Source organism: Ictalurus punctatus, chromosome 26, assembly GCF_001660625.3.
Source record: "Ictalurus punctatus breed USDA103 chromosome 26, Coco_2.0, whole genome shotgun sequence".
NCBI classification, from domain to species: domain Eukaryota; kingdom Metazoa; phylum Chordata; class Actinopteri; order Siluriformes; family Ictaluridae; genus Ictalurus; species Ictalurus punctatus.
The window spans coordinates 15790522-15809182 of record NC_030441.2 but is presented as its reverse complement, the minus strand read 5'-3'; the positions used below and the strand labels follow the sequence as shown (position 1 = coordinate 15809182).

Here is an 18661-nt window from a genome sequence, read left to right as displayed (position 1 = left end):
TTTAAAGGACTAACAAGATTGATAGGCTTGCTCTCCAAGTAATCAGCTCTGACGACATTGTTGCTAGGCAACTAAAAAATATGAAAGCTAAGCATAGCCCAGCTAATTTCTGAGGTGATTTGCAAGAATTAGCAAGAATTAGCAAGAATTTGTCTTATATACAGACAATGAAAAGGGAGAAATGTCAGTTAAAAACCAAACAAACAAATACATCGGGAATATAAGCATTTCTCTCAAATGTGTGGAAAAAAATGACTAAGGAAAGACTCAAATTACACAGTACTTGTACTTAGCACGGACTGCTAACCGAATCTTCACAGACAACGCTACTGCATGTTGTAAACCATCAACGCTGTGTCAAATCATCATATCTACTGCACAGGTTTTCAGAATGTTGCAGGAATGTTATTTTTCTAACATTACAGCCTACATTTCTTAAAATCGGACACGATGCATTTCGATTGATTTTCTTCATCTGTGTGAGCGCTAACTTAGCTTCTCTGGGTTGAGTCACAACATGTGAAACAGCATTCAACGTTCATAAAAAATGTTCTCTAATAAAAAAAGATCACTTTTCCATTAAAAAATATCATGGGAGATGCCAATTTTTCTGTCCCCTAGCTACTGTATATGATAAAAGACGAATCCCATTTTATAACGTTATAAATGTTAAAACATGACTTCAGGCAACTCTAATTCAATAAAAAGGTTCATTATGCTGAATCACAGACGTGCCGTTACTTCAATGGAGCAGTCACTGTAATTTATTCTTATGGGTGGACATGATTTTCCACTTAATAAATGATACACAAACACCAAACTGCCAGAAAAAAAACACTCTCAGAAAGGTGTATGCAAATGTGACTGAACCGCAGAATACTTTCCTGGTTGGTCTGGCCAATTCCAAGAAACACGGGCCATTCTCAAAACAAAACACACCCATTAATACCGCAGTAACCGCCCTAAACCGTCTGACAGACTGTTCCTGCCTTTTTCTTTTTTTTTTTTTACCCCAAAGAATCTCCTTCATCAACTGTGTATTCCATGTGTTTATACGTAGCAGACGTTCCCAGTACCAACCAGTTCCAGTCGAACGTCCATTTCCATATTTATGCAGTGATGCAGAAAAGCTTCCGGACATCCTGGAGAAAGTTACCTCAGCTTTCCGAAGCTCTAAATCACAAAAGCGTGACGCATCGCTTTTCCGCCTGCTGAGATTCATGTCGAGACAAAACACGGGAGGGCTGTAGATGCCGCTGATTCATGAAAACGAGCCCTTTCTTAATCACTATAATGTTAAAATCTGTAATAAGGGCGTCAAGATGAGAGTGTAACTGATTTGTCACAGGCCGTAAATCCGTGGCATCCGAGCACAGAGTCAGCAAATTGGATTTTTTATGCTAGGCCTAATGCTGTATGCTTGTCATTCTGCTTCGGTTCAGCTGGAGGTCTCCTTCCCAAGTGGGCAGAGTTACAGCCTTTAAAACCCCCCCCAAATAGTGGAATTCCCTACACACATTCATTAACATTTAATTACTCGGCAGTTTTATTCAGCGTGTCTTAGAAACAAGGCAGAATAAAATCCAAGCATATGAACGAACAGATCAGATGTTGTTCGAGGGCTCGGCTCTCACGCGGTCATGGGCATTTGAACTCGCAACCTTCCGATGACTAGCACATGATCTTTAACACGGACTTCATTTACTAGCACATCAATATTCCGTTATTAACCGGAATTTGGCAACATGCGAATTAATATAGAGTCACGTAAACGCCGCAATCCGACTCGAATTAAGACGATATTCTGATTCTCACCCCTGAAATATGGAAATTTCTTGCATGTAAGCACTTTACCACTGAGATATATGCACATACTCGGTCCGCAAGGAATCGTGGGTAGCGACGGCAGCATGTCGAATCTCACAGGAAATAACAGCAGGGAAGGAAAACCGAATGTGTAGAAAGGCATACTTACAACACCGATGTATACAAGAATATTCTAAAATAATCATTTTTAAATTAGTAAATCAATATCTAAAACATGATGTGGGCAACATTACAGGCTTTTAAGGGTTAAAAACCATAACCACCATACAGCCAAGTGCCGGAATGATCATTCATTTTTACTAAGAATTCGAAAGGTGATGAATTAACACGTTGAGACCCTGATGACAAAAATCTGCTTATAAATATGTCATTTAAATGCTGTTGAATATATGCAAGATGTTTATATATATATATATATACACATATATATATATATATATATATATATATATAAATAAAGGAGGTCTGCTTTCACTTATTACATCTTATGTTTCATAGCTTAACATCTTATAATCCCAGAACTGTCAGTTAAAAACATCTCCAAATTGCAATGTCTCGACTTACACGGTCTTATATATATATATATATATATATATATATATATATATATATATATATATATATATATATATATATATATATATATATATATATATATATATATATATATATATATATATATATATATATATATATCTCCAGTTGTAGGTGCTAGGTTTGGGGGATTTTAGTGTTTAGTGGCATAAAAGACAAAAAGAGAAATGAAAGTTTGAAAATGATGAAAACCATCATATTGACCATTTTAGCGAATGTTGACTTGATTAGTAACAAACACTTTTAGAGATGGTTTTGTCTACATATATAAGGAATAAAACAACAGAGTGTGCCGTCATTGGAAAATAATCCACCATGGTTTGGAGTGATGCCACTCGACGCAAAATGGAGTTACTGTTACCACCCTGGCATTGATGGGTTTTGTCCCAAAGAGTCCCCCCCCGCCCCCTTATAACCACAGCAATATGCGATGTATCCATTTATAATTAAATTGAATGTTGTGGAACATCCAAGAAACAATCATTTATGCTATAGCAGCTACAAACAGTTGCTTATATATGACTAAAAAAAATTTGCAGCTTGACATGTTACAGAGAAATCAAAAAGGCCTTTGTCCTGAAGACTTTTCTGTGGAGGAAACTTAAAAAGGTGCAATAGTCAAAATCTTTCATTCCTTAATAGTATAAATAATGTGAAAAAATTAGGTAGCAATGATTCAATAATAATAATAATAATAATAATAATAATAATAATAATAATAATAATAATAATAATAATAGTTTAAGTCATTGTCTCAGAACAAGTGTATTACTTGTATCTGGTTGGAAACCTGCCTTCCGGCTCAGAATGTTTGTTTGTATTTGGATTGGCCTCTTATCAGTCATTTTTATAGACACGCCCCAAACACCGCTTCACATCCTCTTAACTCTGACTGAATGTTTATAGTGTTGTAACTTGGCTTTCAAGCAGTTTAATCCCCAAGTGCGCTTGAAGGTGATGCCGTGACAGTCCTTAGCACGAGACCTCTAGTTGAACCACCGTAATGTTTTGGGGCAGCAAAACACCATCTCTAGCCAAATAAAGGTTAAGGTTAATAGAAACATAATAAACGGCATAAAGGGTTTCATTAATGACCGTGTTAGGACGTTACACCGATTCATCAAATATGTCTTCTGGTAAAAGACGACATGTTAGCACTTGTAAGTATGAAACTCTGAGGTAATGCGTGCGTGTGTGTTTGTGTGTGTGTCCTAACATGACCTACTTCTCATCCCTCAGGCCCTAGAGGAGGAGTTGTCCTTTCAAATTCACACACCAATGACCAAAAAGGCCACAAGGAGTACCACAAGCACTACCACACAGACACAGGGTGACGTGTCTAAAAATAAGCTGACTAAACCGTGCGTCACCATTTTTCTGTTTTGTCTCTTTGTATCTGAATCACCGTTTCAGTGCTACTCACATTTTCATAATACTTTCATATACGAGGCTAAAAAATAAATTAATTAAAAAATCCACATTTGCGCGTTTAAGTTGACATGTTTTACTTTTAGTCTCTAGTTTCCTAAATATTTTGGGCAGATAAACCTCAATGTGGGCGCACGGTGGTTTAGTGGTTAGCATGTTCTCCTCACACCTCCAAGGTTTGGAGGTGCGATTCCCACCGCTGCCCCGTGTGTGCAGACTTTGCATGTTCTTCACATGCTGCGAGGGTTTCCTCCAGGTATTCCAGTTTCCTCCCCAAGTCCAAATATCCAATGGTAGGCTGACTGGCATGTCCAAAGTGTCCGTAGTGAATGAATGGGTGTGTGAATGTGTATATGTGATTGTGCCCTGCGATGGATTGGCACCTTGTGCCCGATGCTCCCTGGGATAGGCTCCAGGTTCCCAGCGAGCCTGTAGGATAAGCGGTGTAGAAAATGTATGGATGGAAACCTTGATGTATGAAAACAGATTCTTCATTGGTCAGTACTCGGGAGGTTTAGCAATAAGCTAGCTCCAGAGATTTCCTCACAGCGTTATTTTGTTGGTTTTGCTTTGTCTGGTCCGAAATGTGGTTAGCTGGGTCGTTATTTCTTCAAGTATGGATCCCAGGGTGACTACAAAATCTGAGGTAAATATCCGTAGCAAACAAACTGCGTGTAAATAAAAATAAATCTAAAATCATTAATGTTTAACCCCCCCCCTAAAAAAAAAAAAAAAAAAAAAAAACTGAAACAAAAAAAAAAAGATGTTGCCTTCCTGTGAATTCTTTTATTTTTAACCACAGGTCAGGCTAAAATGCAAACACCCATTTATTCAAACTCGGCTGGCCATCACAGATTCTGAAAGCCCGACTTTGTGTAAATTGTCGAGAATGGGAGACCGTTCCATTGTTCCATTGCACTTCACCCAACTAACCACTAGAGCTCCCATCTTCACTCGCCTCATCTAACGCGCCTTTAAAACAGTACTAGCTCTCCGTTTTTCACTCGTGCTCAAACAGACTTGCGCAAGCACACACTTAAATATCATTTCCTAACACTTTTGTCAGGGGAAGATGAATGTGCCAAACGAAACGAATTAAAAGGTGTCAGAGCTGTGAATATGTCGAGGAAGTCTCCTCAGAAAGAGGAAATGTCATAGCCCAGGCACACGGTTACTGAGACGGCTCTGAAAAACTCCTCGCAACACTAACCATCTAAAAATAGGCTGAAGTTCTCACCTCCAAGTCCCTGTTACAACAGTGCATCTCAATAAGACATACAAGAATAAGTTCATCAACAAGTGTTTTTTTTTTTTTTTTAACTAATTATTAAAACTAAAATTTGCACTGCCTGAACAAACATCACTGGACAAATACGGTCCGTACTTTCAGAATATTTACTTATCCGAAGGTGAAATTTCACATTCATTCATTCAGATATTTACGATCCCAGGTGCCAGTTTTAGTCAACTACATCTCATTTGACCAGATTCAGGAGATTTAGCGAAAGGGCTGTGACTGTTCTGACTGGATTATACAGTCATGTTGCTTGCGCATCGTCGGTACTAAAGATTTAATGCAGGAGTTCCCAAATATTTTTGGGCAAACGACCCAAAACTGACATCAGCACAAGCTGCATTGTTCACACATATACTTGTACAACCAGAATATTTACAAAGGATCATTATTAGATGGCATGTCAGAGGCAAAACATCCCAGTCTGTCAGCTTTCCGGGTCGAACTGTAAAATGTTTAGACATTTCATGCACGGTGATGTTAAACACACTGCCAAGCTCGGTCTTTCATAAAACTTTCTTGCCTTCGTCGGGATTGTGGTCGTGAGCTGCATCACAATGGGGTTGTTTTCTATTTTCGCATGATTATTTATTTGTTTAATGGGTAGATGATTTATTCATTTTAAGATCATTTCGATTTAAATGTGAATTCTGTAACTGTCTTTGTTCAAATCTCTAATCTAGAAAATCCAGAAGACTGTACACAAAAACTATAACAGTAGGTGATTTTTTGACACATTTCGAATAAGCCTCAGGTTAAAGCGCAACTATTATGCTTTTTCAGATATTACCTTTAATGTAGTGTGTTATATACGTAGCTATTTGTGAACGTAAAAAGTTTTAAAAAATCAAAGCGCAAGACAAACAGAGATATTGACACGCAAAAGAAGGAACCGATTCTGAACAGAAGAATCGAGTCGTTAGTGATTCCAGACTTTACTTCCTGTACTAACCTACGTAGGTTCGTAACAATAAGCCCCGCCTCTGGTCTCCATCAGCTGCTCGCTGACAGACGGCGCTGAAACTCGTTATGGTAGTGGGCGTTTCCTTTTCGACACACGCCGACAGCGTTAAACCAATCACAACAGACTGGGACATCTGACCAATCAAAGCAGAGTATGCTCTCTGAAAGGAGGAGTTTAGAATGAATCCTTTAGAACGGATCATTTAATGAGTCGTTTGTGACACTGGGGTGGGGGGGGGGGGGGGGTAACGCTGCAGCTTAATTATGAGCACATTAAAGTGTTTTTTGACCGTGGGTGCATGTAAATCTATTGTATGAGACGTCTAAAACAAAAGTAGGCATGTTTCAAAAACCATAATAGGTGTGCTTTAAGAATGGCAAACGTGGAAGACAAGAGGAGGAAGAAGATGAGGAAGAAGGAAGAAGGGTGTGTGTGATTCAACCCTACACGAAGCAAAGTTAAAAAGTTACCATGCTGAAGTTGATCATTTTATCTAAAACAGTATGTCCTGAAGTGTTTTATTCCTCGGCAATGTGTTAATGATTACATCTTTATAATTTATTAAACAAAAACAACATCATGTCACACTTTGTAACCGTCCATCGGTTTATATTTAATGTTGCGGACAGTCTGAGAAGCAAACCATTGTCCTATTAGCACTAATGGCATGACTTATAAATGGTCATTTCTTTCATTTTCTCTTTTTCTTTAAAGTAATATGACAAAACAGGCAGCATGTGATGTTATCAAGAAATGACAAAATGCAAGGATCTCTGCCCTGGAGACTTTCCATAATGGAAGAATTACTGACTGAAAGCGCTGACACTGGAGACTCCTTCATAAAATGTTAAATAAATGCCTCTGTGCAGAACGGTTCTGGGTTCTAGGTTTATTATGAGAAAATTATGTATCGTTTCTCTCATTACAGATAAAATTACAACAAAGGTTTCTGGCTTAGATTTTTACATCTCGCTTGTTACCGATTTCCAAACAGACGTTTATGGAAGTCTCTCCTGTAGTGGCTAAATCTAACTTACTCATATCGAGCACAACGGAGGTTCTAGAACGCCGTTATTTTCCATCCTTAATAGGCTCCGTGTTCAGTGAACAGGAAAGGCGTTCGGAATACGGCCTGACCGTGTATTCGTACAGGACTTCCATAATACAACGTTATTCCTGCGTGAGGGCGAGTGGAAGATGGCACCCACGTTGAGGCGACACTAAACCGCAGTGGAAACTCAAGCTCAGAAAATGAAAGCGAGCCGAGCCGAGTCGTACCGTGCAGTGGAAAAAGTGGCGTATTGTGTCCCAAATCGTAGTATGTTGAAATAAGTATCCAAAAAGGTACTCGGATAGTCTACGACTTTCGGTAGATTTTCAAAGTATGGACCGGTGGACACTTTTTCAGCTAATATTTCCCACAACTCCTTGCGCGAAAGGAAAAGGAGGAGTTTCGTAACGGTTCGCTGAAATCAAGGACGCCTTTGAAAAGAGGCGCAAATGAAATGTGGAAAAATAAGTCAAGGGAATGATGGATTAAATTATATAGTGTAAATTATATCAGGAATACTGGAAGAAGAAAGGCTGAAATGCATACATGCGACAGCGTTCTCTTCCGGGCAACAACGTTCTCTTCCGTTACATGGAAGCTGGGGCAGCCTTGGGCGGCTGTGGATCAGGTGGTATAGCGGGTCGTCCACTAATCGTAGGGTCGGCGGTTCGATTCCCGGCCCACATGACTCCACATACCGAAGTGTCCGTGGGCAAGACGCTGAACCCCAAGTTCTTCCTGATGGCAAGCTAGCGCCTAGCATGGCAGCTCTGCTACCATTGGTGTGCGAGTGTGTGTGTGTGTGTGTGTGTGTGTGTGTGTGTGTGTGTGTGTGAATGAAACTTTGGGGAAAGAAAAGCGTTATGTAAGTGCTGACCATTTACCATTTACAAAAGTACATACTTTTAGCACATAGTATAAGCAGGCGAATTGGGACGCAGTTTATTATCAGTGCTAGATTATTTCGCGCATCCGCCATACAAGTCCGAGTGAATGAACGGTTACTATGGAACAAGCGCATTAATATAAATTTGAATTACAGCCGGAACTACTGTCAGAGCTGCTGACCAATCAGAATGGCGAATTCAGTGTCGCTGTAGGGAGGACACTCACTACACAGCGTTTCTATTATCCAGTGGAAGTACTACAAAATTTCCAGCTGTGACTTCAGTGTAAAACAGGACAAAAAGTAACTCACCGACGGTGGCCACGGTATCGAAGTCGTCCAGAGAGTAAACCCTGTTGTTTAAAGCTAAAGATGCTGCCATTGTAGATAATGTGGCGCTGTTTGTCGTGTCTGTCTCTTCACTGGTCAATCCTTTTGTTGTTGTTGGTGCTGTTATTGTTGTTGCCATCTCACCATCCACTCGACTAGTAAAACGAACCACACAGCGCTTTTTTTTTCTTTTTTACGAGTTATTCCGGTCTCTTCCCAGAAGACGCACACCGTTAATCTTCTTTGTGTACAAAAAACTGAGATTATGTCTGATAAAGCACCATAACCGGATATCCGTTTAATAAACAAGCCTGTTAATTAGCCGAACACACCTCACAATCTGCGTTAATGGAAATGTCACGTAACGTCTCTGTCTCTACTTTATAAAGCACCGAGCGTTAGTAAACAAAGGCACGACTGAGAACTGACATGACAGCATTAACATTAAAAAATACAAATACAAATAAATAAAAAAAAAAAACCCTCCCGGTGTCAGACAATACCCGCTGCCGTATCCTTCCGTCTCTTTTCGCTATTTGAGACATTTAAATTATTCACTTCCTCCCTCTCCAGTGCCCACACCGAAACATGAACCCGTATGCTCCACCGGACAATGAATTAAAAGAACGAAATAAACGATTGACAACCACAACAACCAATCACAGCTATCGCATGTCAGGAACGCTCCAATGGAATGTTTGAGGGGGCGGGGCTTATCCTAAGGGCGGCTCTGTGTCATGAGGGCGTGTCTGTCTTTCCCTTATGATTTCTACCCATGTGTTTGAAGGCAACGTCCCAAACCGCAACTAATAGTATGTATGAAATAACACGGTTACGGTTCATATTAGATATACTATTTAGTGTTGTAGTACGCGATTTGAGACAGAACCCAGAACTGTCAGTTTGGGAGGGATACAAACTAGAAACGTCTTCATTTTCTTGTCTTGTCTGTTGTTGTTGCTTTTTCCTTTCTCGTCTTGTTCTTCTTTCTTTTTTCCTTTCTTTTATTCCCCATATTTATTTATAATCTTTATTTTTTTCTTTTATTTATTTTCCTTTCCTTTTTTCTGTTTTTCCCCCTTGTCTTTCTTTCTTCACTTTTGTTGCTTTTTCTCTTTTTTTGTGTGTATTTTATTTAATATTATTTTTATTAGGTAAGAGATAAATATACACACACAGTATACATATACATAACATTTCTTTCCTGTTTATTTTTTTTCTCTATTTTTAAATTCTTTCCACTTCTTGCTTTGTTTTCTTCTTTTATTTCTTTTGCTTTTGCTTTCTTCCACTGTCTTGTTCTTATTTCTTATTTTATTTCTTATGCATGTGCTTATTTGTCTTTTTTAATGTTCTTTTCTTAAAATTTTTCCCCCTTCATACTCAGTTGAAATGCTTGAAGTACAAACTCTAAACAAACTCTTTTGCTGAATTGTTTTTTTGTTTTTTTGTTTTTATTTAAAAAAGACATTAAAATCTCCAGTGAAGTGGCCAAGTGAATATGAAGGGGAGATTATCCCATAATTTAGGAGCAAGTATAGCGAATGCCCGATCACCCTTTGACTTTTGCTTAGACCAAGGGACAGCCAACGACATTTGATTTACAGACCTCAGGGGACTAGGCGAAATGCTGAGGTATTATTTATTTATTACCTGTTAAGACACTGTATACCTAATGAGAGAGACTAAATAAAGAGTGCATACAAGCCTCATTCCAAGAACTCTTGAGCTGTCCTAAATTACTGACAGCAGCTGGTTGGTTTCTCAGGCAACTCTTTTTAGATAGACTGGTACACACTTAGATATACACACAAGCGCACACACTCACACACACACTTACACAGAAGAGGCTCTTTGACTCGGTGACTTACTGACCCACCAGCAGTCTCTCATATTTCACTGTGTACACTCTATACCCCTGTACACTCGTCTATAGGCCTGTGTGTGCCGTATTTCACTTCTGCAGGCGTCCAGAGCAAGAAACGTTAAATCTCTAACCACCTCTTTTGTTCCACACAGTCACAATTCCAGGCTTGATGTGTTTGCTCTTTGTCTCCTGCGCACTGCTTCTCTCTGCAGTCTGCACATGTTTTCTCATTTCATTTTGTGAAATGGTTTTCCGCGTAGTGCATATTAGGAAAATGAATGCCTCTCATGAGGCATGTAGTAAAATCATCCGTCACTGGCACATTTTCTCTTCACTTCCCGAGGGGGGGGGCAATTATGTACATTTCACATCGATTCATATAGAAGTTGCTACCCGAAAAGGGCAAAACTACATAATACCCTACACAACATTCCAAAGTAAATGTGTAATGTAAAACTATAAAGTGAACTGAAAAGCTTACAGAAACACATTTTGTAGTGCTGCTTCAGCAGATAAAGGTATGATAACCTTCTAGTCCATGATAGCTAACGCTAATGTTAGATATCCTTCAAAAACTAGAATAACGATCGCCCAATCTTTCTATATTTCAACTTTGGTCTCAATGTTAACTGTTATGATTTTCTTCCATGTGTTAGTCAGAGAGTAATAGCCACAAGATACAAGACCATAGGTAACTAGCTAGCATCCAGCACGACAACTAGCAAACAGTACTGTGAATATGAAGATATACATGTATTACTGATCAGACAGTATTTTAAATAAAGTATCCTGTAAGAGGGGCGCATGGTGGCTTAATGGTTATCACGTTTGCCTCACATCTCCAGGGTGGGGGTTGGATTCCCACCATGACCCTGTGTGTGCGGAGTTTGCATGTTCTCTCCGTGCTGCGGGGGTTTCCTCTGGGTACTCCGGTTTCCTCCCCCAGTCCAAAGACATGCATGGTAGGCTGATTGGCATGTCCAAAGTGTCTGTAGTGTATGAATGGGTGTGTGAATGTGTATATGTGTTTGTGTGCCGTGCATTGGATTGGCACCCTGTCCAGGGTGTACCCCGCCTTATGCCCGATGCTTCCTGGGATAGACTCCAGGTTCACCGTGACCCTGAAAAGGAGTAAGCGGTATAGAAGATGGATGGATGGATGGATAGATGGTATCCTGTAAGAACATTTGAAAAGGTTTGGCTATATAGTGCTGGAGAGATTATATAGTTTTGTAGGGCAACCCAGAAGTTAGCATCACCGTGGTTTCCTCGACAAAAAGCCAACAGTATTTTTCCATTGGCTTTCAGATTATTGCAGAAAAAAAATCTCTGTAACGGACAAACGTTTGTTCAAGATAGTCTTCACACATGAACACAACTTTTATGAATTTTTAAGCCAGAAGTAAAAAGCTAAAGTTGTGCTGTAAACGAACTACACCACGGTCACATGTCTTCAACGTCATCAGCATTGAATGTTGTAGCATTTGATATCCTACATTGCTGTTGAATTCTCGAACAGTATGAAACACGTGTTCCGGCTGCAAGGCGAATCACAGGTGTATATTAATGTGCTCATGATAATATGTTATCGTTTCTATAGTAACAACAACAAAAAAAAGAGAGAGAGAGGCTGGTGAGGGAATGACTGTTTAAAGCTGGTAAAACGTACATAATAACAAGAACTAAATTGTAGCTATAAATGTTTGAAAAGTATGGCACAGAGAAACACCTGACAGATTGAACATTCTTTGAACCAAAAAGTACATAGAGTAACATTAACTGAAACAGAAAACGTTCTGCTAACCTAATATTGCTAGCTGCAAACAGTCCTGGTTTAGCCACAGGAAGCAGAACTTGAAAAAGTATACAAGCTTCCTTGAAAACAAGCTACGTAACCAAGCGACGTACTTTTTACACACAAAATGTCAAACACATTTTCACTTGACCAACACTAGCTGTGCTAGCTAACAAAAGCAAACCTGCGGTATCTGACTGCAGCATGCTAGTTTAAATGTTATCGCCTAGCAACACATTTCCTACAGAATTTGTGCCATTACCTACACATTATAATGCAAGTTTGTTTGTATGAGTGTTGATATTTTATTTTTACAGCATATTAAATCTGAAGAGACCCTCCACAATGCCGTGTTTGATAAATTGTCTTTTTTCCTAGCAAAGAATTTCTATTTTAAATGCTTTTTTTCTTTTCTCAACCATATATAAGGAGTATCAGATGTACTCGCTATCCCTGGCTATAATATAACATCCTGACTGAATCCTTGGTGAAGCTCTGCGTCACCGATTATATCAGCAGGCATGGAGATATAGGACACAGGACAGTTAGGCAGCACAGTTAGCGAACATAACTCTATTAAAGCTTTCTGTGTTTGTCAGTTCAATTGATATCACACTCTTCAGACAGCCAGTGAGGCACCACCACTGTCCTTGAAACACTGCACATTTGGTTAAAAGATCCTTGGTGACGGGCCAAAATCGTGTACAGTTGTGAGAATAAGTAGTTTTCACAAAGGTGAGTGTTTGATAGGTAAAATATATAAAAAAAATAACTTCCTTTGAGAAAATGGACATTTTGGAAAATGTCAAGTGGATAGCTAATGGGTTTATTGATAATCGGATAATAAGCAGTTTGTACAACATGGCCAGTGTATCATAAATTACCACACACAAGTGGCTTTGTATAGAATGGTATAATAAGCCATCTAACTCTCTCTCTATATATATACATACATACATACAGTCAGATACAGAACTACTGGCCAGTCCGTACAGGATTTCTAAGAGTTTTTGCAGACACAAAAAAATGCTGTTATAGAAAATGAATCAACACCTTCTGACCAATCAGAAGCAAGTATTAAACAGCGACGCCGTATAAAGTCATAATAATACATAAAGAGTGTCTTATTTAATCAACCAAATACACATTTCTCATTGCTGTATTTTTTATTAACCAAATATTCATAAATATTATTCATCAAATAATCATTTCCTCTACTTATATCCTGGTGCTTTGCTGAGGCTTTTATTGTTGTTAATCTGTTGTTAACACGATTGTGACAGCATATTTAAAAATGTCAGCTTCTCAATAAAAGCATCTGCCAAAGGACAGAGAGTAGTTTATCTTAATCCGGTTTTGCAAATGGCGTCTGCATCAAATGTAATATATTTACACAGATGTAATCAATGCAGCATAATTGACAATAAAAAAAAAAATCATTTAGCTTGTTTCTGTCTCAGACAGTTTGGTGCACCAGTTTCAAAGCAGACAATGGGGTGAAGGTTTCAGTAATTCTCTGCTTGCGTTGTGAAAATCTGTCCAAGGAAAGTTCCTGGGTGAGATGGAGCTTAGGTGTGACCCAGACAGACACTCAGCGAGGCTGTAACAAGTGTACACCCACTTCCAAGGCCGTGAATGATCATAGGTAACTCACCAGCGTTTAAAATTCAACAAGTCAGCGCGCCCTTTATTACCAAGTGTAAAAATCACCTCCAAATATTTTTACTTTGGCAGATAATTGGACTGAACTCTGGCATTTAAATGACCCATTTCTTGAAGTTGAACAAAAAAAAAAGTTAATACAGGGTGTTTGAAAACTTTTGATTGGCAGTTATATAACTTTCCACACAGTTTCATGTACAATTCTTCACGCACACAGACAATGAAAGTCGGAAAGGTCACTTGAGCTTCTGTGAGTGGGGTAAAACAGACGGCTGATGAACAAAAAGTGCACATCCTCTTTTCCTACAGGACATCATGGAATCTTTACCAACATGTCAATTTTGATGGGATATACACTCACCGGTTAGGAACACCAAACTCGCAGTTGAAGCCCAGGTGATGTTTTTCCAGTCTTGCTGAGCCTGTGCCCACTGTAGCCTCAGATTCCTGTTGTTGGCTGATTGAATGAGGAAAAAATATGTGGGCTTCTCCTGTTGTAGCCCATTTGTGAGCACTTTGTGAGTTCTGAGATGCATTTCTGCTCACCGCGCTTGTAAAGAGTGGTTATTTGAGATGTAGTAGCCTTCCTGTCAGTCTGACCATTCTCTCCTGTCCTCTCTCATCAACAAGGCTCTGTCGCTCACTGGACTCACTGGATGTTTTTTGTTTGACTCCCCATTCTGTGTAAAATCTAGAGACTGTAGTGTGTGAAAATCCCCAGGGCTCAGCAGTTTCACGGAGTCACCGAGCTTACATATTTGCTATGAACATTAACTGAAGTTCTTGACCTGTATCTGCTTGATTTTATACATTGTGTTGCTGCCACATTGGTTGACTGGATAATTGCATAATGGAATGAATGTGCAGGTGTATAGGTGTTCCTAATAAAGTGGTTTGGAAAAGGGTCTATCTAATATGGACCATCATTATGATCTTTGTAGAAGTCGGAATAAAAAATTTCATGTTGAAGACTTTGCCAATCATGGACAAGATGAGAACTTGAACAGAAAGCTTGCATGGACCAATACTCCTCAATCCTATTCCGGTGTTCGTTTTGGTTATATGTAACGTCTGAATTGGAAATAGTAACCTGTTCTGGAAGTTTCACAGAAACAGTTAGACACAGTTGCAATTCTTCAGACATAACATAGACAATGCCAGCTATATCGAGGACATATCCTTGGGAACAGTATCACCCAGCGTAGAGCACCAATCCAGCCAAGCACAGACAATTCGGCATGGCATCATGAACTGTCACGAGTAATATTTATATCCAAGAAGATGCCGAACTGCATCCAGAAAGAGCAGACAGTCTTAGCTGACCGGCACGATGAATCCAATACACTGTGTGGTCTTTTCCTCTCACAGCCAGCATTTTCAAAACCCTCATATGATTTCGAAATCCAATAATGTCACGAACTCTCAGTCTCGCAAGGAGGGAAGAAGTAACTGAAGCCCACAGCTCAGCGGTTTGAGAACACTGTCTTTTCGTGGAGCAGAATGCATTGACACAGCGGCCAGCTGCTGCTGTATTCGAAATTCTACGGAGACCTGCTAAAACAGCGGTGTCAAGCCACAGCAGAAGCACAGCAGTACAAGATGAATCGGTGTGGAAGTGTTAAAATGCTGAAAACACTGAACTTCCTCTGGGGATCAGATATACACTAGCACTCTATTTAGCATGTCTGTGAGTAGATTACAAACACAGTATGAAGAATTTCATATGCTAAATAGGCTAAATTAGGCTTAAGTAAACTGCTAGCATTTGGCTGTTAAGTCTTTCATAGAAGGCAGAATAAAAATAGAAATGGGACAAAACTATCCAGAATATTAGCATTTTCCTCGCCGGTTAAACATCTAAAACAAGCCTCTGTACGACTCAAATTACACTATAAATACTTAGCATAAACTGCTAACTCACAACATTGACAAACATCAACACGCCATTTTTTTTTTTTGACTGCTGAAGTGTTGAATACCATAAGATGAATCTTCTCATAATTGTGCTGAACAAAAACTTATGTTAAGGTAGCATGTGTAACCCTGTTTGAACTAGCGTTAATTTTGATAGCTAACTTGGACTTAGTAGAAGTGCTAGTCGTTTTTGTTTATTGGTAGTTTTAGTCGGGGTCATTTCGCTCTTCCCAGGGTCCTACGTTCCCCAGTTCAAAATTCTGTTAACACACCTTAAATAAACTTTTCCAAAGGTTTTATGTAGTTTGGACTCATTTTCCCAGGGCCCTATTAATGTATGGCAGCATGTTTCTGAAACACACTGCTTTAACTTTAGCATGTTCAGGACAAGACTTCCTCAATAAAAACTGAATTCAAAATGGCTTCCTATTCCATAGACATGTCCAGAAAGTGCTTACAAATGCAGTTTATTCATTGACGGCCATAATTTTAGTTTACTTTTGAGAATAAGCTACGTTATCAATTTCTTTCACTCTCCACATTCCTCTTCATTTATCCATCACAGTCCTTGTTCGTTCTCTCCACCGAGATCTCGGACATCTCCCGGGGCGCTTCTGTGCAGCACCTCATGAGCCGTCAGTGGGATTTCCTCTTCTTGATGTGTACACCGTTTTTTGATGTGATGGTCTCTCGGGAACGTCTCTCTGTGTTCTGCTTTCACTTTAAAACACTTGTAGTGGCTCAGAGGCTCATCCGTGTGCTAAATCAGCCATGGGTTGAAGGATTATGTTCTACTCAGGTAAGCTTAGTGAAAGGGAATGCATTGTAACGTCGAAATTTTGTCTGGCAGTATCTGAAAGCACAGCTCAGATCCTGTTCCCATCTGTTTAAGTTTTTCAGATGCTTGTGATGGAGTTAGCCACGCATGTAATTGTCATTTAATGTGGCCTGATTGTCCCAGTGCTGGCCGTCCTCTGGCTCTCTTGCCATCTGTTTAGTGGTTAGTGTCGCCCTCTAGCTGCTTACTGCTGGGGCTTTGACTAGAATGAAGCCTCCACTTGTTTTTGGCCCATGGTTCATTTGAAAGGAAGGAAGTAAACAAATATGTCAGACAGCAATAGGAATAACGATTCTTTTCAGTGAGTCATATATATATATATATATATATATAATGTAGATTTAAAGAGAATTTCTCTCCAGATAATAACCATTCACCACTCCAAACCTCTATAATGTACACATTATACTTCCTCAGTCACACACAGATGACGTATATACATGTACATCTTAACTTGAACTGGCTCTAAATCATTATACTGAATCACTATCAAATGACTCATAAGATCCATTGGATTCTTTTTGATTACAGTTTCACTGTGTGTAATTTACAGCCTTAGAGAATCATGGATACTGATATATTTTCAGCAAGAGCACCACAGGATCTTGTCCTTATTTTTAAAAAATAAGTTGAGTTGAATCGGTTCCAAACCTTCACCGAAAAAAACAAAAAACAAACCGCGTGAGAGTCGAGTTGCTCATGAACGACACATCATTTGCTCTCAGACAGCCTGAGAAAAACCCCTTTTCACCGTCACACCAAACCAGACATTTTTGATCATTCCTATGTTCCAAAGCTGACGCACAGCAGAAGCCGACAATAAGTATAATCAGACAAAACATACACACCGACCAGTGCTGGTTGTGTCATCATCCAATTATCCACTGAGAGTTTTACAGACGTGTTTGGATGTAGCAGTGCTTCCCACATCAACAGAACAAAAAGAGTGAGCTGTTGAGTCTCTTGGTTGTTGTTGATTAGGAGCTCGTGCCCATAGGGAGCACAATGCAGATGGCGTTTTGCATGTTTTATGAGCCGTTCGTATCGGCACGCTTGTGTCAGGAATACTAACAGAGCCGGGTTGGTAAATCAAAAGGTTTTGAGGAGCGGTGATCAAAAGAGGCTGGAGACAGGAAGGTAAATTGTATGAGCAAGCCTGAGTAGTAGCTCTAGAACCAGTTCGGAGTTTATTAGCATGAAAAGGCCGTCTGTTCTCTGGTAAAGTACAGAGGTCAAGAGGGACAAAAGTAAGCACTCAAACAGGAGCATTTCCTGCATCAGAAAACTTAAAATTATAGTGTTACCTCAGACTGCTATAAAGCTCTGGCACTGAAGACTCCTTCCAGAAATGTTAAATAAACATCTCCTTACAGAACACATCAACATAGATCAACAATTAAACACGTTTTTACATTTATTTACGTGGAGCATCCATCATGTACGTTGTTTACTATAGAAATATTAGAATATATATTTCTATATATAATATAATCTGAGCTTCTCGTCATCCCAGCCTGCCCCTCAATCAACCACAACCTCACTGAACAGCTCGTCTCAATCAGCCAGGAACCTTGGGGTGACTTCTGATGACAGCTTGACCTTCACAGACCACGTTTCATCAACTGCACGGTCCTGTAGGTTCATCCTGTACAACATCAAGAAAATCAGACCCTATCTCACCAAACAGGCTACACAGTTACTAGTCCAGGCTCTTGTCATATTAAAACTGGACTACTGCAACTCACTACTCTCGGGCCTCCCAGCCAGCTCCATCAAACCCCTTCAGATGATTGCAGCAGCACGCCTCGTCTTCAACCAGCCCAAAAGAACCCATGTCACACCCCTCTTCATATCCCTCCACTGGCTTCCTGTATCCTCCTGCATCAAATTCAAGGCCTTGATGCTCCCCTACAAGACATTGTCTGGAAGAGCACCCTCCTACCTCAACTCTCTCCTGATGGCTTACGTTCCCTCACGCAACCTGCGATCGATTAACGATCGACGCTTAGTAGTTCCTACTCAGCGTGGCTCAAGATCCCTTTCCAGAACCTTCACATTAACTGTTCCTTAGTGGTGGAATGAACTTCCAACCTCAATCCGGACCGCAGAATCTCTCACCATCTTCAAAAAACAGTTAAAGACCCACCTCTTCGGTGAACACCTAACTAACCCCTAAAACGCCAACCCCACATTATCCTTTAAAAATAAATA

General features: G+C 39.7%; 1 protein-coding gene across 1 annotated transcript in view; it reads right to left on the bottom strand.

Moving 5' to 3' along the window:
* The window catches only part of prkx (protein kinase X-linked), a 40217-nt gene extending 31230 nt beyond the window's left edge, over window positions 1-8987 (bottom strand). Inside the window, exon 1 of the mRNA XM_017458090.3 lies at window positions 8357-8987. Within this exon, the coding sequence (XP_017313579.1) occupies window positions 8357-8513 (157 nt within the window). The 5' untranslated portion in view covers window positions 8514-8987. The remainder of the gene's footprint in view (window positions 1-8356) is intronic.
* Between the last annotated feature and the right edge of the window lie 9674 nt (window positions 8988-18661).